This window comes from Saccopteryx leptura, chromosome 1 (genome assembly GCF_036850995.1).
Source record: "Saccopteryx leptura isolate mSacLep1 chromosome 1, mSacLep1_pri_phased_curated, whole genome shotgun sequence".
NCBI lineage: Eukaryota > Metazoa > Chordata > Mammalia > Chiroptera > Emballonuridae > Saccopteryx > Saccopteryx leptura.
In genome coordinates, this window is record NC_089503.1 from 297,426,176 (window position 1) to 297,454,080 (window position 27,905).

General features: G+C 41.1%; 1 protein-coding gene across 2 annotated transcripts; it reads left to right on the forward strand.

Annotated features, from left to right (window-relative positions):
- Window positions 1–55: 55 nt before the first annotated feature.
- Window positions 56–26,070, forward strand: DEPDC4 (DEP domain containing 4). Of its 2 annotated transcripts, XM_066357144.1 has the most exons (9): window positions 56–247; window positions 1,436–1,847; window positions 2,788–2,933; window positions 7,688–7,874; window positions 10,718–10,941; window positions 11,530–11,672; window positions 11,764–11,889; window positions 16,238–16,316; window positions 24,031–26,070. In XM_066357144.1, exons 1-9 carry the CDS (start codon window positions 124–126, stop codon window positions 24,204–24,206), a joined length of 1,617 nt encoding a protein of 538 aa, XP_066213241.1. In that variant the 5' UTR covers window positions 56–123; the 3' UTR covers window positions 24,207–26,070. The 2 variants fall into 2 exon arrangements, with proteins under 2 accessions (XP_066213241.1, XP_066213247.1); XM_066357150.1 differs by lacking the exon at window positions 1,436–1,847 and having other exon boundaries at window positions 110–247.
- Window positions 26,071–27,905: the final 1,835 nt, after the last annotated feature.

Sequence of the window (27,905 nt, forward strand, 5' to 3'; positions counted from 1 at the left end):
CCGGCCGGCCAGGGCATTACGTCACTTCCTGCTGGTTCGGAAGGGGCGGGGCTAGAGCTTCCCTGGCTCGGAGGGTCCGGTGGAGGCGGGGTCACTGACCCGGGAAGGGCCGCGGGAGAGCTCATGGCGGTTCTTTTGACTCCCCGGTTCCGTCGCCTCGGCAGCCAGAGCGAACTTCCGGGCCCAGGTTGGAGTGGGTCAAGTTTCGTGAGCCGTAGAGGTGGCTTCTGCCGGAAAAGGAGGACAGGTAACTCTCTAGATCCTAACCAAATGTGTGCCGAAAGGGAGGGCAGCTGAGGGGAGCGGTGCTTTGGGCTGTGCGCCTCCGGCTTCGGGGGCCCGCTCCTCTCTGGTCCCGCTCCTTCCCTCGCGGCGCACCTGGCCTCCTTGGTCCTGGACTAGAACCGCTACTTGGGCTTTGCCGAACTCCTTTCCTCGGGAAGTCCAGGAAAGCAGTGCTTTCCAAACCTTATTGTGCACACGAGTCATTTGGGGATTTTGTTAAGATGCAATTTGGAATCAGGATTAGTCTGGTACTCTGCGTTTCTCCTAGTGCCCAGATTATGCCAATGCTGTTTTTCGACAGGCTACACTTAGAACTACAAGGAGTTGGAGTTCTATATGGCAAGTTCATTGAGCACTAGGGCCATTTCTTCTAGCCTACTTGTTTAATAGTGATGCTTTATTCACTGTGCCTACATGGGACAATCTTAGTAAATATAAATATATAGTTATTATGGTTTACAGAAGATGGGGAGAGTAGAAACTTATGACAATGGCAGTGGATATGCCATATAAAAAGCATAAAGTTGCCTGACCAGGCAGTGGCGCAGTGGATAGAACCTCGGACTGGGATGTGGAGGACCCAGGTTCAAGACCTCGAGGTCGCCAGCTTGAGAACGGGCTCATCTGGTTTGAGAAAAAGCTCACCAGCTTGGACCCAAGGTCGTTGCCTTGAGCAAGGGGTTACTCGGTCTGCTGAAGGCCCACGGTCAAAGCTCATATGAGAAAGCAATCAATGTACAACTAAAGTGTCGCAGTGTGCAATGAAAAACTAATGATTGATGCTTCTCATCTCTCCGTTCCTGTCTGTCTGTTCCTGTCTATCCCTCTGACTCTGTCTCTGTAAAAAAAAAAAAAAAAAGCATATGCCTGACCTGTGGTGGTGCAGTGGCTAAAGCGTCGACCTGGAATACTTAGGTTGCCTGGTCAAGGCACATATGGAAGTTGATGCTTCCTGCTCCTCCCCCTGTTCTATCTCTTTCCTCTCTCTCTCTCTCTCTCTCTCTCTCTCCTCTCTCTCTCTAAAAGTGAATCAATAAAACTTAAAAAAAATAAAAAGCATAAAGTTGTCAAAACTGAAAACCTTAAAATATTTTTGTGTAATCTAAGTATGTGTTGGCTAGAAACACTGGTTTTGTTTTTGTTTTTTCAGGATGTTCTGGTCCTTTTCAAGCTACTCAGCTATGGGACGGTATTATTCACTCCCTTCAGACTCAAGTGGAAATAAAAAGAAGGAGGCATCATTTGCGAACATACAAAGATTGTTTTATTGGTTCTGATGCTGTTGATGTAGTATTAAGTCATCTTATGCAAAATATGTGCCTAAGCAGTAATGATATCTCTCGTCTTAAAGGAGTTCGTCTTTGCCAAGTTCTAATGAACCATAAAGTATTTGAACCAGTAGGAGTGAAGCTATTCAAAAATGAGAAGGAATTAGAATTTGAAGATTCAAACAATAGTCTCTACAGGTTTATAGGCAATAAAACATCTTACGGTTTTTGTGAAAGAAAAAAGGGTACTGAGAATGGGTTAGCAGATAAAGTAAATGCAAAGGAATCTTTAAGGTTAGTGTTAATCAAGATACTGTAAGGTATTGTGTTTATATTCTGGCAAAACAGTTGTCATTGAGCTAAACTTGAATGTTATACTTACAGTTTTATTTTTTTCAGAAGTCAATAAAAGAAATAGCCATGTAAAATGAATCCATTTCAGCATTTGTTCTAAAACCATTGTAGAGTATATTATCTCAAATTTTTTCAGAATTTATACCAGGGAAAATTATATACTGTCATGAATTGTGTGCTTTCTGAATTTGGAAACTGATTTAACCAAAGAAAAAAAAGAAAAGGTTTCCTGGAAACTCAGAGCAAAAATTTTTCATCATAGCAACAATGTTCACCTTATAATTAGCATATATTCATTCTCTTTATTTACAATCCTACTTTGTCCTCTTTTGATGATATTCTGTTATCTAATAACTTTATTACTTATGTCTTTTATTATAATGCCTGAAATTGTTTTTCTTTTTTTATTTTCTTTCTTTACTTTGTATTTTTCTGAAGTGAGAAGCAGGGAGGCAGAGAGACATACTCCCGCATGTGCCTGATGGGGATCCACCTGGCAAGCCCACCAGGGGGCGATGCTCTGTTGCAACTGGAGCCATTTTAACACCCGAGGCAGAGGCCATGGAGCCATCCTCAGTGCCTGGGCCAACTTTGCTCCAATGGAGCCTTGGCTGTGGGAGGGGAAGAAAGAGAGAGAGAGAGAGAGAAAAGAGAGGGGAAAGGGTGGAGAAGCAGATGGGCGCTTCTCCTGTGTGCCCTGGCCGGGAATTGAACACGGAGCTTCCACACGCCGTGCTGATGCTCTGTTGCTGAGCCAACTGACCAGGGCCTTTTCTTTTTTTGAAATAGGGAATGTATGAGTAAGTCCAATAAGTTAAAATGTATATTTGAAATTTTGGTCCTGTATATAATGAAAAAATTTACGTATTATTTCTTACAGACCAGAAGATGAAATGATTGCAAATCCTTTAGCACAAGAGATTGGTGAGGAAAGACTTAAGGAACTTATTCATACAATGTGTGGGAATCTGGCTTTACCTCCAAATATCACAGTTGACAAACCTGTTTACCCACTTTCAAAAGAAGGTAATTTGTTTTCATTATTTTTTTTTTCAGAACTTTGTAAGGAAGGACAGTCTTTTTTTTTTTTTTTTTTTTTTAGATTTTATTTATTGATTTTTACAGCAAGAAAGGAAAGAGAGATGTGGGGGAAATGAGAAGTATCAACTCATAGTTGTTTCACATTAGTTGTTCATTGATTGCTTGTCATATGTGCCATGACCTGGCAAGCAACCATTTTTTACTGTTTCCAAGAACTTACTTTTCAGATATAATAAAAGTAGTGTGTTTGGTGTATCGACTCGCTATTCTCTTCCCTGTAAGAGTTTCCTCCTATGTAGTGATTACATAAGACAAGACGTGAGGCAATTTAGATCCAATAACATTTAGTTTATTTTTTGTAAAAACCACGACAGGATTAACTGGAAGTTCTGTAGTCCAGAAACAATATGTAGACTTACTAGCAGTCCTTATTATTTATAATCCAATACCATTTTCTAATGAACATATCCCCTGTCCATTGTATACACCCCTCCCAAACATCTCCCTGCCATTTGCCTTTCAGAATGAACTTTCTAAGTGACCTGTCAGTTTACTCCTCTTGACTATTTACTTCATCTTCTTGTTTTCTCCTTAATATGTCACTAACTGTGGAAAGAAGAGCCCCCCATACCCAGGCAATCAAGGGGGATGCAATTCATGAATGGTTACACCCTTCACTGCATTTAGTCAAACCATGATAGAAGCAAGACAAACATGATTTGCATGCTGGAGGAGCAAAGGCTGTCAGCACTGGTTAGGATCAGTGTGATAAGGGAAATACAGCAGACCAGAGAAAGGATGTGGAGTGAGAAGAGGGGCCAGGAGAAAACTCTAAGGAAAACTATAACATAGAGGATAGGCAGAAGAAGAGGAGCCATCTGAAGGACAGTTTTTATCTGCTACAAATGAACAAATGACTTGTCTCATCAATTTCCATGAGAATCTCTAGAAATTCCTAACTAAAAATGGGTGTAATTACTCAAAGATGCCAATAAAAACGACTTCCCCTTTTTGGAAAGTGCTAAGCAATAAGCAATTTGATATGCATTTTATTTTATATTTATTGTGTATAATTTAACAATGGGGTAAAACTCCATTTATAGTTGGGGAAACTAAGACTTGGATAAATAAATAAATAAGACAGTAGGGCCTGATCAGACAGTAGAGCAGTGGATAGAGTGTCGACCAGGGATGTTGAGGACCCAGATTTGAATCTCTGAGGTCTCCGGCTTGAGTGTGGGGTCACTGGCTTGAGTGTGGGATCATAGACATGACCCCATGGTCACTGGCTTGAGTCCAGGGTCGCTGGCTTGAGCAAGGGGTCACTGGCTCAGCTGGAGCTGCCCAGAGGCTCAAGGCATGTATGAGAAAGCAGTCAATGAACAACTGAAGTGCAGCAACTATGAGTTGATGTTTCTCTTCTCTCTCCCTTCATGTCTCTGTCCCTGTCTCTGTCTCTCACTAAAAATAACAAATAAATAAATAAATAAATAAGACAAATACAGAAGGAAAGCTTGCATTTTTATGTTCTTAAAAAAATTTTTTTTAATTTTTGTCTTTTTTATACATGTACAAAATGTAAAACATTTAAATGACCCTATAGATTTTGTTACTAAAAAATAACAGTTGCCTATCCTTCTCCTCTCACCCATTACCAACTCCTCAGTGACAGCCATTTACCACTCATATGTCATATCTCTAAATGGCATGCTTGTTTTGCTACTTCATGATTTTTCAGTTTGGGATACATCTGTTACTTTTTCCACAAAGGATAGTCTCTTCCCTTCCTCACATCTGTCTCCCAAGCACTTTAACTCTTATACTTTATGCTTTTATAATATTTTATGTCTAATATACTATCTAATAAAAAATATTAGGAGACGCCCTGGCCTGTTGGCTCAGTGGTAGAGCGTCGGCCTGGCATGTAGAGATCCCGGGTTCGATTCCTGGCCAGGGCACACAGGAGAAGCACCTATCTGCTTCTCCACCCCTCCCCCTCTCCTTCCTCTCTCTCTCTCTCTCTTCCCCTCCCGCAGCCGAGGCTCCATTGGAGCAAAAATGGCCCGGGCACTGGGGATGGCTCCTTGGCCTCTGCTCCAGGCGCTAGAGTGGCTCTGGTCACGCAGAGCACGCCCCGGAGAGGCAGAGCATCGCCCCCTGGTGGGCAGAGCGTCGCCCCCTGGTGGGCGTGCCGGGTGGATCCCGGTCGGGTGCATACAGGAGTCTGTCTGTCTCTCCCCGTTTTTAGCTTCAGAAAAATACAGGAAAAAAAAATATTAGAAATATATGTAGGTTTAAGACTATTTCATTTTTCAGCCAGAGAGAGACAAGAAGGGAGAGAGAGACATCAATTTGTGTTCTACTTGTTTATGCACTCATTGGTTGATTCTTGTACATTTCCTGACTGGGGATCTAACCACAGCCTCAGTGTATCGGGATGATGCTCTGAGCTACCCAGTCAGGGGCAAGTGTTTGGTTTTGATGCTCTTGCAGAATAGTCTTTTTTCCACTTTTGAACTTATTCATAATACATCACATGTACTTCTTGGTGACTTGATCAAATTTGCCTTCACCCCTTTCATATTGTACCTATCTTTGCCTCCTTACTTAGGATGTGGCTACTGAAGGCCCACTAAGTTTTATGTCATTTTTAAAATTGATTTGGGGTATAAAGAGACAGAAAGAGAGAGAGAAATACCGATTTATAGTTATACATATTAATGCATTTATGCATTCATTGGTTGATTCTTGTATGTGCCCTGATGGGGCATCAAACTCACAACCTTGGCATATGAGGACAAACCTCTAAACAACTGAGCTACCCAGCCATGGTCTATGGTGGTTTTTTTTTTAGCAAAAGAGAGAAAGAGACAGACAGGAAGGGAGAGAGATGAGAAGCTTCAACTCATAGTTGTGGCACCTTAGTTTATAACTAGTTCATTGATTGCTTTCTCGTATGTGCCTTGACCATGGGGCTCCAGCTGAACCAGTGACCTTTGGCTTGAGCCAGCAACCTTTGGGCTCAAGCCAGCAACCATGGGGTCATGTCTGTGATCCCATACTCAAGGCGACAACCCCGCTCTCAAGCTGGTGAGCCTGCACTCTAGCTGGATGAGCCCACGCTCAAGCCGGATGAGCCCATACTCAAGCTGGCAGCCTCAGGGTTTCCAACCTGGGTCCTCAGTGTCCCAAGCTGACACTCTATGCACTGCACCACCACCTGGTCAGGCAGGGCCTAGGGTGTTTTTGTTTTTGCAGTGACAGAGAGAGAGTCAGAGGGATAGATAGGGACAGACAGACAGGAACGGAGAGAGATGAGAAGCGTCAATCATTAGTTTTTCGTTGCGACACCTTAGTTCATTGATTGCTTTCTCATATGTGCCTTGACCGTGGGGCTGCAGCAGACTGAGTAACCCCTTCCTCGAGCCAGCGACCTTGGGTCCAAGCTGGTGAGCTTTGCTCAAACCAGATGAACCTGTGCTCAAGCTGGCGACCTCGGGGTTTTGAACCTGGGTCCTCTGCATCCCAGTGTGACGCTCTATCCACTGCGCCACCGCCCGGTTAGGCATGGGCCTAGGTATTGTTATAGCACCTGGTTCAGTGCTGTGCCCAAAGGTTGGTATTGACAAATGCGGACTGATTGCTTAGAGGTGATTTATAATCTCAAGTCTTTTCTGAAAGATTGTTAATTCGATTTATTTTTGGCTAATAACTTAAAGATAGCAAACTCAGATGACTTTAGGAGCCAGGCAGTTCAGAGAGGAAGTGAATACTTAATTATCAAACATATAGGGAAAAAATGTACTGTTGTTTTGCTTGAAATATATGGCTCTCTCAGGCTATTTTTTCTATCTCCACTTAAAACAAAGATACAAGTACAGGGAAATCGATTTGTATCTTAGAAAACCAACAAACCAATACCATGAAAACATTAGATGACACTCAACTTCACTGGCATACAGTGGGGAGGGTGGGGTTCTCGGTGAACTGGAAATGACATGCAGATGCAAAGGGGCCCACTGACCCGTATCGGCTGACTTTGACCAGGCCTTCATTCAAGCCCAGTGTTATGAGAGCTGGTTGTTGTTTTTAAAAAAGCTTGACATAATAGAAATCTCCCATTTTTATACAGTTAATTTTATTCAAAATTCTTATAACCAAAAAATCACAGCTCAGTATTGAATTTAAACCATAGGAACTTCACCAGAGATTTGCTATAGCTGTTGTTGTTATGATTTTGTTTTATTTAAAGGAAAAACAAAACATTAATTATGATATGATGATTAGGATAATGAACAACTTAACTCTTAACAGGAATGACCAGAAACCCAAGTGAAGGTTAACCTGATACTGTATTTTAATTTAAAAAATAAACTACAATAATCTGTGCTACTTTGAATAAAATTATAAATAATTTGCAGTCTCATATTCTCAAAAATATACAATTAATTTATTAGCGTGATCAGCAATTTTTTATATTTGGAATTAACCTATTGTTGGCCTTAAAAGCTATCACATTTTAATCCACATAACCAAAACATACAATCACTATGCTCATAACTGATGTCTAAAGATCAATCCTAAAAAAAAAATTGTAATTTAGAAAATTTAAATTATCCCAGCATTAAATTAATCCCTTACATACATTAAAGTAACTTTTATATTATTTAGAAATGGAAAATTTTATAATATTGGTTGAATGTACTTTCTCAATCTCATAGTGCTATTTTCTTTCTAAGCTATAGAAAATGTTTGGAAACAACAAGCATTATTACGTATGCTTCAATTGATTGACCTTCCATTCTTGGAAAATATTTTGGAGCCACCAGTTAAAACACAAAATCTTCAATTAAGTAAAGAGGAAGATCTTGTTATCTCAAATACTTGCCTAGACAGAGAGGTTATACCAAGGTTCTGTGTACCTGAGTAAGTGACTGTTTTTATTGTCAAATCATTTATAACTTAAAAATCTTTTTACATATTTTATCTTTGGTATTTTAGGAGGTAAGAACATGTCCAAATATATAAGCAAACACCATTATTTGTTTTATGAATCACTGTGAATTTTCATTTGATCTAACAAAGAAATCACTGGTTATGACCGATGAGAAGATCTGGAAATTAGAGTGGTTTCATTCATATGAATTCAGTCATGATTTGATAGTCATCTTCTCCCTGCACCAGCCCTGAATGTTTTCCAAAGCTCTATCAAAATGAGGATAGTGTGAGGAGCCTCTGGGACAACTTCAAGTATACCAACATTAGCATCATGGGGGTGCTGGAAGAAGAAGAGAGAGAGAGCAAGAAATTGAAAACCTATTTGAAAAACTAATGACATGCCCTAGCTGGATGGCTCGATTGGTTAGAGCATCTTCCCGAAGCCTGTAGATTGCCGGTTCAATCCCTGGTCAGGGCACACACAGGAACAGATTGATGTTCTTCTTTCTCTCTCTCTTTCCCTCCCTTTCTTTCTAAAATAAATTCATTAAAAAAATGAAAAAATTTTAAAAGAATGACAAAACTTTTCTAATCTGGTAAAGTAAATAGACATACAAGTCCAGGAAGCATGGAGAGTTCCAAACAAGTTGAACCCAAAGAGGCCCACACCAAGACACATCACAATTAAAAGGCAAAAGGTGGCCCTGGCTGGTTGGCTTAGTGGTAGAGCGTTGGCCTGGCGTGCAGGAGTCCCAGGTTTGATTCCCAGCCAGGACACACAGGAGAAGCGCCAATCTGCTTCTCCACCTCCCTTCCTTCCTCTCTGCCTCTCTCTTTCTCTCCTGCAGCCAAGGCTCCACTGGAGCAAAGTTTGCCCGGGCGCTGAGGATGGCTCTGTGGCCTCTGCCTCAGGCGCTAGAATGGCTCTGATTGCGGCAGAGCGGCGCCCCAAATGGGCAGAGCATCGCCCCCTGGTGGGCATGCCGGGTGGATCCCAGTCGGGCGCATGCGGGAGTCTGTCTGACTGCCTCCCCGTTTCCAGCTTTGGAAAAATACAAAAAAAAAAAAAAAAAAAGGCAAAAGGTTAAAGACAGAGAATCTTAAAAGCAGAAAGAGAAAAGTGGTTAGTTACTTACAAGGTGGCTCCCATAAGACTGTTAGCTAACAGATTTCTCAGCAGAAACTTTGCAGGCCAGAAGAAAGTAGTAAGAAATATTTAAAGTAATGAAAAGCAAGGGCCTACTATCAAATTTATCCAGCGAAGCTATCAATTAGAACTAAAGGACAGATAAAGAGCTTCCCACACAAGAAAAAGCTAAAGGAGTTTATCACCACCAAACCACTATTATTATACATGAAACGTTGGAAGGGTCTTCTTTAAGAAGAAAAAAGCCTGACTTGTGGTGGCGCAATGGATAAAGTGTCCACCTGGAATGCTGAGGTCGCTGGTTTGAAACCCTGGGCTTGCCTGGTCAAGGCACATGGGAGTTGATGCTTCCTGCTCCTCCCCGCTATTCTCGCTCTTTCTCTTTCTCTCTCTCCCTCCTCTCTAAAAATGAATTTAAAAAATTTTAAAAAAGTAAAATATATGAACAATAAAATGGTCATAAATACATATCTATCAACAGTTGAATCTAAAAAACAAAATAAATGAACATGCAGAACAGAAACAGACTTGGAGATACAGAGAATATTTTTCATTTGCCAGAGGGCAAGGGGGTTAAGGGGATGGGTGAAAATAGTGAAGGGATTAGTACAAATTGGTGGTTACAGAATAGTCACAGGGGTGTAATGTATAGCATAGGGAATATAGCTAATATTCTAATAACGATGGATGGTGTCAAATGGGGGTGAGGCTTATTAGGATGATCATATAGTATGTTATGTAACGTCTAATCACTGGGTTGTACACCTGAAACTAGTATATTGTGTGTCAACTGTGATTGAAAAATAACAAATGAGTTAAAAATAAATTAATTAATTCTTTAAAAAGAAAGAAAAATAACCAGAATCCCAAGATGGTGATGAAGAGGAAAGAAACATTGTTAGACAATGAACTTTGTTCTGTACTCTCTTACTATTTTCTCTCATTCTGTGCACACACGTGCACATACACACACGTACACGCAGTAAGTCCAAGTCGATATGTAAGATTGTATGAGAATGTGCAAAATATAAGCACTAAATAAGAAGTCAAAATAGAAGGGACACACTAATAAGGGGAATTATAATAAATACTAACCTATCACAACATGACCTGAGGGTTGGGAATGTGGCAGATGAGAAGGGGATGAAAGGCCTTTCAGAGGCATCACTGTAGGAAGAGAGGAGTAAAAGGATCCTAAATTTCTTGTCTTATTGGAGTGTCATGAGAAGAAAGGGAATACAGTGTGTGGTAGGGTAAACAGTGCATCTTGTTGGGGAAAGATGTGGCATCTTATTTTCAAATAATAATAGAATCATATGCACCTAATATAGTGGGAAAAGGGAGGGAAACCATGAGTGAAGAGGAGCAGTACAGATGAACATCTTTGAACAAAATCTAACAAAATTAGAAATAAAGAATGAAAAGGTGGCCAAAAAATATTTTAACTCCTTGAAAATAAAGATATAGAAAGATATGGCAGAATATGGTGAGGAAAAAAAGCTATTCTCTCTTTACTCTTTCATCCTGCAAAATTTATTGAAATGATTCTCTGAAATATAGTTTCTTCCTTCCTTAGATTTGGTTAAATGTAAGCTAAATTTGATTATGCTTTATCAAACAGTACTTTAAGTAGTAAGTGGAAATATTAACCATTGATTTATATTGTTTTCTATTTTTCCTCCAGGGTTGATAACTGGCTTTATGCAGCAATTGAATGTTTGGAATATTTCCCTGACCAGTTCATAGTTTCAGTTAGTCAGCAATTAGCACAAAATACAAATGAAGAGACAAGATTGACCATACAGAAGAAGATACTCTTTGATATCATAGTAAAATATACTCAAGAGAGAGATTGCCTGTTGACTGATGAGTATTTTGATATTCATTCAGGAATTATTGAACTTATAGGTAAGAGATGATGTTTAAACTTTAATGTTTTACATAAAACATTTTAAAAGATACACGTTGAAGAAAATGTCATATTATTTGAGTATAACATTTTAATCTTTTTCTTCTATATTGTCAAGGTACTGTATGAAGTCTTTTCACTTTACTAATGTCTGCCATGTGAATTGTACTATCAAATTTAACTAATGTACTAAGGACATTAGATTTAAGGTAATTATGTCACAGAGATATTCTAAGAAACAAATTTTGATATAGTACAGGATTAGAGAACTGAGATATTTGGTGACCTTTTAGCAAGATAAAAATTGACATAATATCGTGTCACTTTTTTAGTGGCCATGTAATTCCATGTTAAAACAAAATACTGTTTGATAATGCCGGATGTAGTTACAAGGTTTTTGGCATAGTTGCAGAATTATATAGATATTTTCATTTATGTTTGAAATATTTCATAACAAAAACTTTTAAGTAGTTAAAAATAACAATCCATAAACCAAATACAACATCTTAGCATTTTAATTGACTACTAAGGATCATAATCTCCACTTTTTGTCCCGTGCTTTGTTTTCTTTGTAACCCATATAACAGAAAATGAGAAAAGCACAGAAGCCCTTGAAGCAATACAATTATATCTAAGATTCTTGTTGCCCAACATCAAAGAAGAATTGCGACGGCTACTTACTTTTATGGCTATTGCATCAGAACCTAATGCCTACAAGTTACAAAAACAGGTTAAAAAATATTGCAATAACAATTGTACAATTTTCTGCTACTTTTTCCTTTTAAAAACCGTTTAAGCTATGTTAATCTTTCTGTTTACAGTATGATAACAAAACGGTGATCCTGAAAACTCTTGCCAAAGCAGTTTTGCAAACCAAATCATTATCGAAAGTACAGGCAGAACAGCTCATCGGGTTTCTCCTGGAGTATCACTCTGAGCTCTTCAAGGTATCTCTGGCATTTTGCCCAGGCACATTTATTACTCAGCTATTTCTGTTAAGCAAAAGGCAAATAATTCACTTAATAAATAATTTATTGAGTACCTGTAATGTGCAAAGTTTGAAAGAAGGCTGTCTTCTCCTACTGACTAAAGAGAAGAAAAAAGACTTAATACTGATATTTGAAAATATATTAATGCCTTCAACCCATTTCTAGTGTGTTACTGTGACCCAGGCCACTGTTTTAATTAGGTGCTGAGAATACATGAGCAAACAAAACACAAAGATGCAGACCGTTGAGGTGATTACATTCAGGTGAGGATTACAGATGATTAAAAAAAATAACAATTGTCAGGTCAAATGATTTGATAAAAGGCAATGAGTGCAATAGAAAAAAGAAAAGCAGGTTTAGAGGGTTTATTGGTGCTAGGGTGGGGATGATTGGGAGCTTATAGTATGAAATAGGGTGGCCAAGATTGGGATCAATGAGGAAGCAAAGTTTGAGCAAAGACTGAAAGAGGGACCGGGAGTCAATCAAATGACTATAGGGGGAATCATGGTTTTGGGGAGAGAAAGCAGTTCCTAGGGAGAGGCCCTGGGGGTGATGCGGGCATGAGTGCTGAGGAACAGAAAGGAAGTGGTGAGCAGAGGCGAGGTAGTATGAGATGAGATCAGAGAGGTGCTGGCCCTTGTAGGCCATTGTGAAGACATTGTTCCTCTTTGGAATAAAATGTGAAACCAGCCTGACCAGGCGGTAGCACAGTGGATAGAGCGTTGGACTGGGATGCGGAGGACCCAGGTTCGAGACCACAAGCTCGCTAGCTTGGGCGCAGCCTCATCTGGTTTGAGCAAGGCTCACCAGCTTGGACCCAGGGTCATTGGCTTGAGCAAGGGGTTACTCGATCTGCTGTAGCCTCACGGTCGGGGCACATATGAGAGGGCAATCAATGAACAACTAAGGTGTCCCAACGAGAGACTGATGATTGATGCTTCTCATCTCTCTCCGTTCCTGTCTGTCTGTCCCTATCTGTCCCTCTCTCTGACTCTCTCTCTCTGTAAAAAGAAATAAAATAAAAATTTAAAAAATGGGAAACCACTGGAGGTTTGAGCATAACAGTGGCCTGATTTGACTGATGTTTATAAAGATAACTGTGGCTGCCCTGACCCAGTAGCTCAGTTGGTTAGAATGTCATCCTGAAGCACAGAGGTTTCCCGTTTGATCCCCAGTCAGAGCACATAGAGGAACAGATCGATGTTCCTCTTTCTCTCTCCCCCCCCTCTCTAAAATCAGTCAATAAAAAAATTTGTTTAAATAACTGTGGCTCTTGTATTGAGAATAGATTGTTGAGGGGCGAGGTGAGAAGCAGGAACACATTTTAGGAGGCTGTTATAATAATCTGGGCAAAAGATACAGTGACTGAAACAGAGGGGTAGCAATAGAGTTAGTGAAATGTGGTCAGATTCTTATCAGATTTTTTAAATATATCAAGAAAAAGATTGCTTTTTAGCCTCACTACTGTATTTTATACTGATAGTGGTACTTTTAGTGGTATTTCTCCAAAGCCTCTACAAAGAATTGTTACCTTCAATTTTTTTTATTTTGCTTAAAAATATTTCATGTCATAAGAAATATATTGGTTCACATTTTGTAACAATTCTGTCAACTTTCACTGAAGTTGCTTTTCCATTATTTTTAGAGAAAAAGGTGGTACTAAGACCAGCCAATAGAGACAATACTGGTTTTATGAATTTTGAATAAAATATATTCTGAAAACTCATTTGTAAGTCAGCTGTTAGGTATTCTGTACCTACTTTTTCTTTTTATCAAAAAATACAATAAATGGAAGTTAGGGAGCCAGGCTACATAAATGTTTAATTCTATAGTCACTAAACCAGAATTTATGTATATAGTTCCCTTGTAAAATAGGTCTCAGCTCTCAGCAGGAATTAGAGCATATCCTCTCCCCTCTTCCTTACCAGTTAGCCTTTCCACTTCCTCTTTCTGTCCCTGCCTTCTCTGGATAAATGAATTCTACTCTTTCCTACACATGGCCAAGAAATTAGAAACAATTTTTCATTTTTTACCTACCCTTCATGTCAGACCTAGCAATGTCATAATGAAACACTGGTTTAAATTCTGTATCAGGCCACAAAAGAGAGAAAAGTAATTGACATGGGCTGGAGAAAGTGGGAATGTGGGATTCAGGAAGCAGGAAAAGCCACTTTGATGACTGGTTCCTGGAGATTGTAGGTTGAACTATTTTAGGGAGGCTGAGATGGGGGTATTTATGATAGGGGCTCTCAAACATGCCAAGTTTCTTCCTGTTACAGGGCTTTTCCTATCTGGAACTACTACTATCTGGAACATTCTTCTCCAGAATCTTCTTATAGGCCACTTCTTCACATCTGTTTAGGCCTCTGTTTACAATGTTACTCTCTCAGAGAGAAGCCCTTCCCAACTAAAATGGCTATCCATCTTCTTCACTCTAGCCTGTTACCTGGCTTTATGCTTTCTTAATAGTTTGAATCACTACTTGAAATTATATTCTGTGTTTGCTGATTTTTTATTTTTATTATTATTATTTTTTTTTTTTTTCTGAAGTTGGAAACAGGGAGGCAGTCAGACAGACTCCCTCATGCGCCCAACCGGGATCCACCCGGCACGCCCACCAGGGGGCGATGCTCTGCCCATCCGGGGTATTGCTCTGTTGCAACCAGAGCCATTCTAGCTCCTGAGGCAGAGGCCATAGAGTCATCCTCAGCGCCCAGGCCAACTTTGCTCCAGTGGAGCCTTGGCTGCGGGAGGGGAAGAGAGAGACAGAGAAGAAGGAGAAGGGGAGGAGTGGAGAAGCAGATGGGCGCTTCTCCTGTGTGCCCTGGCCGGGAATTGAACCTGGGACTCCTGCATGTCAGGCCGACTCTCTACCATTTGTGTTTGCTGATTTTTTAAATTTGTCTTTCTCTTCTATGAGAATGTAAATTCCAAGAGTTCAGAAACCTGATCTTTTTTTTTTTTTTTTTTTTTTTTTTTTGTATTTTTCTGAAGCTGGAAACGGGGAGAGACAGTCAGACAAACTCCCGCATGCGCCCGACCGGGATCCACCCGGCACGCCCACCTGGGGCGATGCTCTGCCCACCAGGGGGCGATGCTCTGCCCCTCCGGGGCGTCGCTCTGCCGCGACCAGAGCCACTCTAGCGCCTGGGGCAGAGGCCAAGGAGCCATCCCCAGCGCCCAGGCCATCCCTGCTTCAATGGAGCCTTGGCTGCAGGAGGGGAAGAGAGAGACAGAGAGGAAGGAGGGGGTGGGGGTGGAGAAGCAAATGGGCGCTTCCCCTATGTGCCCTGGCTGGGAATCGAACCCGGGTCCCCCGCACGCCAGGCCGACGCTCTACCGCTGAGCCAACCGGCCAGGGCCAACCTGATCTATTTATTTATAATAGAACAGTGTCTGGAACATGGCAATCAGTCACTAAACTTTTATTGAATGACAGAATGAATGAATGGAAACAGCTTCATGACTTATAATCTGGGACTACCTTTGTATAACCAAAGCTGGGAAAGCAGCATTTATTTATTTATTTATTTATATTTATTTTTTTAGCATTTATTTATTTTAATGTAATAATATTTATTGCATGTTAGAACTATTATTTACATATAGACCGTGTAATTACAGTGTTAGATTATGTAGATCAGTGCTATTATGGAACCACAAATCATTTTTTGTTGTTGTTGTTGTTGTTTTTTACAGAGACAGAGAGAGTCAGAGAGAGGGATAGACAGGGACAGACAGACAGGAATGGAGAGATGAGAAGCATCAATCACTAGTTTTTCATTGTGCATTGCAACACTTTAGTTGTTCATTGATTGCCTTCTCATATGTGCCTTGACTGCGGGCCTTCAGCAGACTGAGTAGTAACCCCTTGCTTGAGCCAGCAACCTTGGGTCCAAGCTGGTGAGCTTTTTCTCAAACCAGATGAGCCTGCGCTCAAGCTGGCGGCCTTGGGGTCTCGAACCTGGGTCCTATGCATCCCAGTCCAACGCTCTATCCACTACGCCACTGTCTGGTCAAGCTCACAAATCATTTTTTTATAGGAAAACAGACTAGTAACTGGTTAACCTAGTTTCAGATATAATTCACACATAAAAGTAGAAAATAGAATTTTAAGAATTTTAAAGAAATTTCAAGTATTCATACTTTCACAGAGGCCAGGCCTTCTGCTACCCACCTCTTCTCCCCAACTGGAATTTTCTTCCCCTGCTCATTGGTCAAAAATATTCATTTTGTTCTATGTTGGATTCCTGGCTAGAAAAAAATATTTATATAAAATATTTGAAAATACCTGTTTTATTTGTAGACACCAGTTACTTTACTAGACCTGGTTAGTAAGAAACTGAAGAAGCTTCTACATGGAGAAGATCCAGATGCCACATCAGGTATTGATTCAGATTTGTCCCTTCTTTTTTTTTTTTTTTTTTTGTTTGTTTGTTTGTTTGTTTTTTTTCATTTTTCTGAAGCTGGAAACAGGGAGAGACAGTCAGACAGACTCCCGCATGCGCCCGACCGGGATCCACCCGGCACGCCCACCATGGGGCGATGCTCTGCCCACCAGGGGGCGATGCTCTGCCCATCCTGGGGGTCGCCATGTTGCGACCAGAGCCACTCTAGCACCTGGGGCAGCGGCCAAGGAGCCATCCCCAGCGCCCGGGCCATCCTTTGCTCCAATGGAGCCTCGGCTGCGGGAGGGGAAGAGAGAGACAGAGAGGAAGGAGGGGGGGAGGGGTGGAGAAGCAAATGGGCGCGTCTCCTATGTGCCCTGGCGGGGAATCGAACCCAGGTCCTCCGCACGCTAGGCCGACGCTCTACCGCTGAGCCAACCGGCCAGGGCCAGATTTGTCCCTTCTTTATCAGAGACTGTTATAAGCCAAATAAGTTGGATGGAAGCCAAGGGTGAATGTGGAATAAATGTATAATGTTATAAAAGGTGGTTTTTTAATATCTCCCAATCAAGCTCTTCTCTAGTTCTTTTTGGAAGCTGTTTATTAGATTACCTTTAAAAAGGTGAACGCTTTCTGTCTCACAGTGTCTCACAATGTGCTCCCAAGTCTCACTTCCCCTCCAGCTCGTTACCTGCACACCGCTTCCCTGCTTGTACCCTCTCTGTTCTCTCTGCTTCTGGCTCTCAGCCTTTTCCTGTTGCTTTTCATGCTCTCTCCCTTTCCCCCTCTCTTTTAGGAAGGACCAAGTTTTATGGAGAAGGAGCCTGACTCACAGTGAATAAACTACATAATTCTTTTCATTAAGTGTCTTGTGGCAATTGATCTGATTCCTCAAGTTAGAATTTCATTAAACTATAAAGTAGTTTTAATATAAATGTCCTGTGAGACACAAACTAGCATGATTGATACAGCCATGGGTGCCAGGGCCAAATTGTCTGAGCAAGTCATTTAACCCCTTTATGCCTCAGCAGCCTCCCTTACAAATTGGAAGTAATAATATCTATTACCTCTTAGAGTAGTTGTTAAATACTTATAATTTATATTATAAACAATATAAATATTCAAGCTATTTATTATTTAAATACAAAATACTATTAATGTTTAATATTAGTTGACACTAATATTGAGCCGTACTATATATCAGACGCTGTGCTGAGCGCTAATATGGATGTATGAAATTATTTATCCTGTCAGTAATCTATGTAGGTACTATTATTGTCCATTTTATATATAAAGTAACCAAAGCTTAGAGAGTAACTTGGCAACTAGAAAAGTAGGTAACATTTTTTTCTTTAAAAAGCATTTCCAAAAGCATTACTAATGTGTAGAAAAATATTCATAAAGTAGAGTATACATTTATTTGCCTGATTTACTTGTAATTTCATAGCTAATATATGCTATTTTCTCTAATGCCATTCTTATAACACAGGGCATATGGCAGCAGATACGTTACCACATGCATCCTGTTTGTTTGATGTAATTATACAATGATGCTAAGTATTTTGAACCTAATATCAGGAATCCTTTATAATTAATTTGATCTCATCTAACTTCAAAAGAAACTGCATTTGGCTGCCATTACTATATTAGCTTTTCACATTCAATTTTCCAATACTTTTGGCTTTACAGGAAAATGAAGGGATTGCACGCATTTTAATATTTGCATTCAACCTTCATTCAACCATATTCTATTGAGTGCTTTGAACAGTGCCATGTGCTGTTAGCTGAGATTTTTCTCTAAATAGCTTAAGTATTTTGTCTCTTCCTGAAGTCTGTCCCTCATTCAGTAAAACTGTTACACTATGTATACAACTTCATGAAATTTTTTTTTTTTTTTGTATTTTTCTGAAGCTGGAAACAGGGAGAGACAGTCAGACAGACTCCCGCATGAGCCCGACCAGGATCCACCCGGCATGCCCACCAGGGGCGATGCTCTGCCCCTCCAGGGCGTCGCTCTGTCGCGACCAGAGCCACTCCAGCGCCTGGGGCAGAGGCCAAGGAGCCATCCCCAGCGCCCGGGCCATCTTTGCTCCAATGGAGCCTCGGCTGCGGGAGGGGAAGAGAGAGACAGAGAGGAAGGAGAGGGGGAGGGGTGGAGAAGCAGATGGGCGCTTCTCCTGTGTGCCCTGGCCGGGAATCGAACCCGGGACTCCCGCATGCCAGGCCGACGCTCTACCACTGAGCCAACCGGCCAGGGCCTAACTTCATGAATTTTTAAGTCATCTCTATGTTTTGTGCTGTATGCTCACTCCTTGTACTTGAATGGATTATCAAGTAATTGATGATTTGATATTCATGTGTTGCTATAAAGTGCTCCTAATAACAAATATTCATTCAATTATTCACCAAACATTTTTTTGGATGTTTATTATGTGTCAGACTTTGTAAGCACCAAAAACTACTAAGATGTATAAGATAATGCCTCTGCTTGCAATAAGCTTATTTTCCAATGTTAAAAGTAACTACCACATAGATGTTTAATAGAAATTTGTTGGATAAATGAAGTCAGTGAAAGAATTGATGCATGAGAGAGATAACTATTATAAAGCAATCAGAATAAAATATAACAGAGGTGTATTCATGCCAGAGGAGGTTATGGAAGGCTGGAGAAGGAGAATTACCTGATCTCATTTGAGGGGATCAGGCTAGGCTTATGGGAGAAGTAAAGCTTAGTAGGAGTCTGAAAGAATTAGTAATGTCAGCTAAACCAAAAAAATAGTGAAGGAGAGGTTATTCTGGACAGAAGGAACATTGTGAGCAAATTTAGGTAAGTACTAGACATAGCCAGGAATTGAAACTAGAGAAATAGATAGATGTCAGATTATGATGGGCCTTATTTAGCAACCAAGGAATTCCCTAGGCATTTAGGAGATTTTGAAAGATATTTTTGAGAAAGTGATATGGGTAGATTTATATTTTATGTAGAGTTTGCTTAGCAGCAGTTTGGAGAAAAGGTTGACCAGTGGGACTGGATGCAGGATTCTTAATTAGGAGACTACAAGTGGTCCAACTGGGAAAGGATGTAGGCCTGGCCTGTGGCAGAGGCCAGAGGGATAAAGAGGAAAGAACAAGTTTGGGAGGTATTTAGAAAGTCAGATTGGCAACACTTGGTTGTATGTGGGGGTCAAGGGAGAAAGGTGACTCAAAGATGACTCAAGTTTCCAGCTGGGTTAACTGCCACCAATTCAGATAGAAAAACAGGCAAAGGAACAGATGTAGGGAAATGACTGAATCTTTTTTGCGCTTCTGATTCGTGTGGGACAACCTGGTCAAGATGTTTAACAGGGAAGCTGGCTGTGCAATTTTGAAGCTTAGGGGAGATATAGGACCTAAAACTTAATATCTGGGAGCATGTGAAAATTGAGGTCGTTCAGGGACACTAATCCTCAAGAGGTAAGTACTTAGGAATCTATGAATGAGACAAAAATAAAATGTTGGGAGGAAAATTAGGTAAAGTTGGGCACATAAACCAAAGGAAACATCATTTTAAGAATAATTTCATGTGGCAGAAGGTTAGGACTGCCACTGACTATCTGGATCCAACTAGAAAGAGTGATTCAGTAGCTGGAGAGGTAAAAGCTGGGTTGCAGTGGGACAAAAAAGAATGAATGTGCCTGACCTGTGGTGGCGCAGTGGATAAAGCGTCGACCTGGAAATGCTGAGGTTGCCGGTTCGAAACCCTGGGCTTGCCTGGTCAAGGCACATACGGGAGTTGATGCTTCCTGCTCCTCCCCCCTTCTCTCTCTCTCCCTCTCTCTCCTTTCTAAAATGAATAAAAAAAAAAAAAAAAGATTCACTTTAAAAAAAAAGGAAAAAAAAAAAAAAGAATGAATGAGCCCTGGCCGGTTGGCTCAGTGGTAGAGCGTCGGCCTGGCGTGCAAAAGTCCCAGGTTCGATTCCCGGCCAGGGCACACAGGATAAGCGCCCATCTGCTTCTCCACCCCTCCCCCTCTCCTTCCTCTCTGTCTCTCTCTTCCCCTCCCGCAGTGAGGCTCCATTGGAGCAAAGATGGCCCGGGCGCTGGGGATGGCTCCTTGGCCTCTGCCCCAGGCACTAGAGTGGCTCTGGTCGCAACAGAGCAATGCCCCAGAGGGGCAGAGCATCGCCCCCTGGTGGGCGTGCCGGGTGGATCCCGGTCGGGTGCATGCGGGAGTCTGTCTGACTGTCTCTCCCCATTTCCAGCTTCAGAAAAAAAAAGAAAAAAAAAAAAGAATGAATGGATAAGGATACTAAAAAGTGATATGATAAGTGGAAGAGACAAACTGAGCGATTGCTGGTAAAGTACTAAGTCACCACACAGATCTGAGCACACTGACCGGCTAAGAGGAAGATCACAGAAGAAAAGAGATACTGAAGAAAGAAAGAAAGATGCCTGTTGTAGCCGGGTCCTGGAGGAGACAGGAAGAAATGTGTTCAAGGGCCTAGGACCAGGGGTTTGTTTGGAACAGGAGACGGGGTAGTGGAGTAAAGTTGACAATGTGTGTGGGTGTAAATAAGTGTCTTGGTCCAAGGCAGGAAGTTGAGGGGAATCATTAAGTGATGAATTTACAGTATGTCTGTAAAGTCAGGGTGCACTTTTGACCCGTCACAGGAAAGCAACAAAAGACAATAGAAATATGAAATCTGCACCAAATAAAAGGAAAACTCTCCCAGTTTCATACCTATTCAGTGCAATTCGATGTGGCTTACGCACAGATTTTTTAGGGCTCCTTAGGTAGCTATCCCATATAGCCTCTACAGACTTGTCACTGACTGATGGCCTACCAGAACAGGGTTTCTCCACCAAACTGCCGGTTTCCTTCAACTGCTTATCCCACCAAGTAACGTTATTCCTATGTGGTGGCGCTTTGTTATAAACACGCCGATATTCACATTGCACTTTGGTCATGGATTCAAATTTACCGAGCCACAGAACACACTGAACTTTCCTCTGTACCGTCCACATCTTGACTGGCATGGCCATGGGCTGCTGCCCCACTGTATACACAGTGTTACGTCATCATCTGCACATACGCACATGTTGCCACATCATCCTATAGAAACTGGGAGGGTTTTCCTTTTATTTGGTGCAGATTTCACATTTCTATCGTCTTTTGTTGCTTTCTTGTGACTGCTCAAAAGTGCACCATGACTTTACGGACACACTGTATTTTCCTTGACGAATAGGAGAAGACCATATTGTATAGAGACTGTAGGGAGACCATTGAATAGATGACAGGAGAATAGTTTGAAATAGATGGTTGGGGAATGGGAAAAGCCATTGAGAAAGGACAAACAAGTAGATTGATGAGCACACAGATGAAGGAGTTTATATATTTTAGTGGTGCCAATTTGGACAGGATGATTTTGCTCAGCAGCACTTACTGGAATGTTGGAGTGGAAAGGTTAGATTTAGCATTGATTAAGATCTGCGATTTGTGCCTGACCAGGCAGTGGCGCAGTGGATAGAGTGTTGGACTGGAATGTGGAGGACCCAGGTTCAAGACCTTGAGGTCCCAGCTTGAGCGCAAGCTCATCTGGTTTGAAGAAGGCTCACCAGCTTGAGCCCAAGGTCGCTGGCTCGAGCAAGGGGTCACTCAGTCTGCTGTAGCCCCTGGTCAATGCACATATGAGAAATCAGTCAATGAACAACTAAGGAACCACATCTGGGATTTGCTTTTTAGGTGTTGCAAAAAGATTACAGTGCAGCAGAATTGATGGCACACATTAATGAAAAGTGATTTTAGTGATCAGGTCTGTGTTTGACTCTGTATGTGAAAGAAGAGATGTTGAGCAAAGAAAAGTGGCACATCAGGATTCAATGCCCTGAGTTTGATGGGCATTGTAACAGAAGTAAAGGCAGTGTGGCATGGTGGTAAAGATCCCAAGCCCAGGATTCTGGGTTCAGAACCTACCTCAGCCAGTTGCAAGCCAGCCATATAAAGTTCAAGCTTTTGTTTCTTTATCAATAAGGTAGGGCTGATAACAATACCTACACACCTATACCTTAGGACTAAAGATTTAATGAGAGAAAATACAAAAAGTGTGGCAGATAAGTACTGATTATAAGCTATTATTATTATTTGAAAGACAGTAGATAAATTCTGAATACAGTGTTACCTGCCAGAGTTTTTTCAGAGGCAGTGCAATACCAGGGCATCACATAGATGTGTTTAAGTGAAGGCCATTGCAGTGAAGATAGGCAGAACCCTCATATTAACAGGCTTTGGGGTATCAAAGGTTCCACTGAGAATTGCTTTGGTGTGTGTAAAGGCTGGGTGCCTTCGTCTACAGGTCAGCATAGGAAGAGGCTTGATTGACTGCACGTGCAAAGATAGCTCACAGAGAAGTGTTGAAAACATTGCTCATGTTCATGAAATTATTTGTTCATGTTTTGAACATGCCTCTGATAGGGTTCAGAACACACTGCCCCCAAATATGGCACTTGGCATATTGACTATCTTGAGCTGAAGCAGTTTGAGAAAATAGCAAAAGCAGGCAGGTCATTCTGACCTCCTTGCCCTTCTTGTCAGAAACAGGCCAGAAAACTGCATGTGGGAAGTGCATTTCTCAGAAGAAAGGAACATGCTTATTTTTCTTGTGATGTTCCTTGTCTTGTTTTCCAAGACAAAGGGACTGTGGGACTTGCAGAAGAATCTGAACAAACAGGCCTTGCTAAGTTTCCCCCACTTTATTACAGTTACACACTCTTTATTCTGTCCTTATCCTCCATGACTGTGCACTTTTCATTAAACATGGCAGAAAAATACACAGGTCCAACCACTTCTTCAGGTCTTCCTTTCTTTTGAAAACTCCCTGGTTATATAAAACATACTTTATTTATTTATTATTAAGGGGAGGAGGGGATGAAAGAGACAGACTCCCACATGCAGCCCAACTGGGATCCTGGGATCCACATGGCAAGCTCCCTACAGGACAATGCTCTGCCCATCTGGGGCCTGTTGCTCAGTTGCTCAGCACCACAGCTAATTTTAGCACCTGAGGCGGAGGCCACAGAGCCGTCCTCAGAGCCATCCTCAGCACCCGGGGCCAACTCACTCTGACCAGTTATGTCATGGCTGCAGGAGGGGAAGAGAGAGAAGGAGAGAAGATGAAGGGAGAGGAGTGGGGAAACAGATGGTCGCTTTTCCTGTGTGCCTGGACTGGGAATCCAACCCAGGACATCTACATGCCTGGTGGATGCTCTACCACTGAGCCAATGGGCTAGAAAATTTATATTTTTAAATAAATTTGTATGCTTTGCTCCTGCTTTGTCAGTTTAGTTTAGAGAACAGCCAGGGACCCAATGAGGGTCAAGGAAAACTTTTTTCCTACCCGACACTTTCAATTTATGAACTGTCACTTAAATTCCTAATGCATTCATCTTGAAACTTGGATAGTAGTTCCTCACTTTTCTTATACTGCATGGGGTGCTTTCGGAAATCAAATAAAATAATATGTATAAAATAAAATTGTGTTTTACTAAGTACAGAGCACTTGTAAAGATACAGTATTATTACTCTGAAGCAAAAAAAATTTAGCATAATAAGTAAAATTATCTACCATATTTTGGAAAAAAATAAGTCTGACATAAGGCCAGTTTGGTTAAGTACATTTTGGGTTTTGTTTTTTGGTTTTTTAACTTGCTTTTCCTCTTGTATTTTTTTTTAAGGCTTCACATTTTGCCAACGCTTGACTTACAAGGAATTTGAAAAACAAAAGGAAAGGACGATTCAATATCTTCAACAGTTGGCTCTTGAGATTAATAGTAACCCCAGCATCTCTTTGAAACAAAGAAAGAAATTAATTAAGGAATTTCAAAAGCACCATCCAGAGGCTTTGCAGTAACATTTCTGTGGCAGAAAACTACAATTTGTCAATGTAAACGAATGTCTGGTGATTTTCTCAGACTGCCATACTTGCACTTCAGGAACAGGAGAGTGTCCACGCTTAAAAGTGCAATCATGCTTCAGATGTCAAGGAAGGTGGTCCAAGGCACTAATGACCACTATAAAATAAACAAGTCCTGCAATCATGCTTCAGATGTCAAGGAAGGTGGTCCAAGGCACTGATGACCACTATAAAATAAACAAGTCCTGGGGATGTATTCACAACATGGCGATTATAGTTAGTAATACTGTGTTGTATATTTGAACATTGCATTTTAAATCTTTTTCTAAATATTAGGGATTTTTTTAACTTTAAAAGGGATTATAAATTCATGTATGATGATTTACTTAATTATTATGCTGCTAAAGTCAGATATGGTACATTGATTATCTTTAGAAATTTTTTTCCACAGAAAAGGCACATTTCATACATGAGTCCTCTGAAGAAAACATTCACTTTCCTTAGGATGTGTTATTTGTAAGCTACTCCCTTAGGCTACTGTAATTTAAAATTGGGAATCATCTATATGCAGTAAGACTTAGAGAAAGTTGATTTTTAAAAGCCACAGATTTAAAATTCATGAATATCTAAAACCATGATTTTGCCTTCTCTAATTCTTTAGTCCATAGAGTATTTTGTGACTTTCTTCTTTCTCCCTCTCTCCTTTCTTCCCTCCTTCCCTCCCTTCTGTCTCTCTTAATTGGAGGAGTTGTGGGGGGAGAGTCTCCTTATTAGGAAAGTTCCCGTTCTAATGTTCTGCCTTAAGTCAGTCAGGTGGGGGATTCCTCCATCACTAGGAATGGTTGTCACTTAGAGAAGTGCATTAAGTCAGTGGTCCCCAAACTTTTTTGGGCCACGGACCGGTTTAATGTCAGAAAATATTTTCACAGACCGGCCTTTAGAGTGGGACAGATAAATGTATCATGTGACCGAAACAAGCATCAAGAGTGAGTCTTAGACCAGGGGTCCCCAAACTTTTTACACAGGGGGCCAGTTCACTGTCCCTCAGACCGTTGGAGGGCCAGACTATAAAAAAAACTGAACAAATTCCTGTGCACACTGCACATATCTTATTTTAAAGTAAAAAAATAAAATGGGAACAAATACAATATTTAAAATAAAGAACAAGTAAATTTAAATCAACAAACTGACCGGTATTTCAATGGGAACTATGGGCCTGCTTTTGGCTAATGAGATGGTCAATGTCCGGTTCCATATTTGTCACTGCTAGCCGTAACAAGTGATATGATGAGCTTCCGGAGCCATGACACTTGTGTCCCGCGTCACCGGAAGTAGTACTGTATGTGAGCAATGCCGCACTTTGCAGCCTGTGCTCCTCTCACTGACCACCAATGAAAGGTGCCCCTTTCGGAAGTGCGGTGGGGGCCGGTTAAAAGCGTCAGAAGGCCGCATGCGGCCCGGGGCTGTAGTTTAGGGACCCCTGTCTTAGACAGATGTAACAGAAGGAATCTGGTCATTTTTTAAAAATAAAACATCATTCAGACTTAAATATAAATAAAACGGAAATAATGTAAGTTATTTATTCCTTCTCTGTGGACCAGTACCGGTCTGCAGCCCGGGGATTGGGGACCACTGCATTAAGTATATTACCATGTCCTTGGATCTGCTGATTGGAAGGTTATATACTGCTCACAAAAATTAGGGGATATTTCAAAATGAATATGAAGTGATAAAATATACCCTAAATTTTGTGAGCAGTGTATATAACCTTTTTAAATTGAATTTATTGGAGTGATACTGGTTAACAAAATTATAGAGATTTCAGGTATACAACACATCATCTATACACTGTATTTTGTGTTCATCACCCCAAAGATTATAACCTTAAGTAAATAACTTCCTCTGAGGCTGTTTTGTTTTTACTCTCTAGAATAAAAATATATATATGTATAGGTTTGTGTTTATAAGGCTAGACCAGAACTGTCAAAGGTATGAGGGAGAGCATGTTGTGTGGTAGCCTGGAGTCAGAGGCCTGGTTTTACTAGTGACCTAATTGGGTTCAGAGCGAAAATTTTAACAAGTGATTAAGATAATTTTACCTAGATTAAGTTAAAATTCAGTTTACAAGTAGTATGATTACCAGACGTTAGAATCATTCATTAATGCTTGAAATTATTTATTATTATTTATATTGAATGATATTTCCTAATGGAGTTTATCTTCATCAACATATATTCAATTAAACTTGTTTACAAAAAAAAAATGTCTTCTACTGAGTGGTTTTGAAGGTTGAGGCATTGATTCCTAAGGAGACGTTCCTGAGAAATACCATTCTACCTAGGGACAGCTCTATAAATTTTAGTCATTGGGCTTAAATGGAATTCCCAAGGGTACTGTCATTTGACTTTAGGCAAAACCTTTTGAGGACTTACTATATGCAAATATTTTTCCCCTGTATAAATAAACTGGCTCCAATCACTGTAAAGCTTACCTCTTTGGTATTTTGATTATGATGTGTCTTGGTGTGGGTCCCTGAGTTCTTTTTTAATGGGGTTCTCTGTGCTTCTTGAACCTGTGTGACTTTCCTGCATAATTTAGGGAAATTTTTGGCTTTGATTTCTTCAATCAGGTTCTCTATACCTTGTTCTTTCTCTTCTTCAGGAACCCCTATGATGCGGATATTGTTTCTCTTCTTCTTGTCACAGAGCTTGGAGTTTCCTCAGACTTTTTGATCCTCTTTTCTTTTTGCTGTTCTGCTTCCGTGCTTTTGCTTATCTTATCCTCTAAGTCGCTGATTCGATCCTCTGCTTCATCCAGCCTGCTTTTAATTCCTTCTAGTATAGTCTTCATTTCTGATACTGTATTTGTCATTTCTGTCTGGTTCTTTTCTGTGATTTCAGTGTCCTTTTTGATGCTTACAATTTATTTAGGTGCTCATTAAGTCCATCCATTGTAGCTTTTAGATAATTAAGCATCCTACCAATTATTATTTTAAACTCTGCATCCAGTAATTTGATTACTTCCATTTCATCCAGTTCTTTTTCTGGGGATTTTTCTTGTTGATTCATATGGCTTACGTTCCTCTGTCTTCCCATTGTGTGGTTTGCAGGCTTGTTCAAGTTGTGGTCTCCTTAACTAGTAGAGCAGCTTTAAAGTCTTGATTTGCCTGCTGTCTGTTTGCTTAACTCAGCAGGGAGCTTGTTTATTGATCTCATCAGGGGACTTAGTTGAAACTGTATCCAAGGGCCCTAGCCAGTTGGCTCAATGGTAGAGCGTCGGCCTGGTGTGTAGGAGTCCCGGGTTCTATTCCCGGCCAGGGCACACAGGAGAAGCGCCCATCTGCTTCTCCACCCCTCCCCCTCTCCTTCCTCTCTGTCTCTCTCTTCCCCTCCCGCAGCCGAGGCTCCATTGGAGCAGAGATGGCCCGGGCGCTGAGGATGGCTCTGTGGCCTCTGCCTAAGGCACTAGAATGGCTCTGGATGCGACAGAGCGACACCCCAGAGGGGCAGAGCATCGCCCCCTGGTGGGCATGCGGGGTGGATCCCGGTCGGGCGCATGCGGGAGTCTGTCTGACTGCCTCCCTGTTTCCAGCTTTGGAAAAATGAAAAAAAAATAAATAAACTGTACCCAGGAATGTGGTAGGTATGACCGCTGAGAATCTGAAGGTGTGTTCTGCCAGTTACGCTCGGGGGGTTG

What these genes read in the sequence shown, in the direction of transcription:
- DEPDC4 (XM_066357144.1), top strand. Translation starts at nt 124, where the DNA reads ATGGCGGTTCTTTTGACTCCCCGGTTCCGTCGCCTCGGCAGCCAGAGC. An exon ending in AATGCAAAGGAATCTTTAAG is followed by an intron (nt 1,848 to 2,787) that starts GTTAGTGTTAAT and finishes TATTTCTTACAG; the next exon opens with ACCAGAAGATGAAATGATTG. An exon ending in AGGAATTATTGAACTTATAG is followed by an intron (nt 10,942 to 11,529) that starts GTAAGAGATGAT and finishes CCCATATAACAG; the next exon opens with AAAATGAGAAAAGCACAGAA.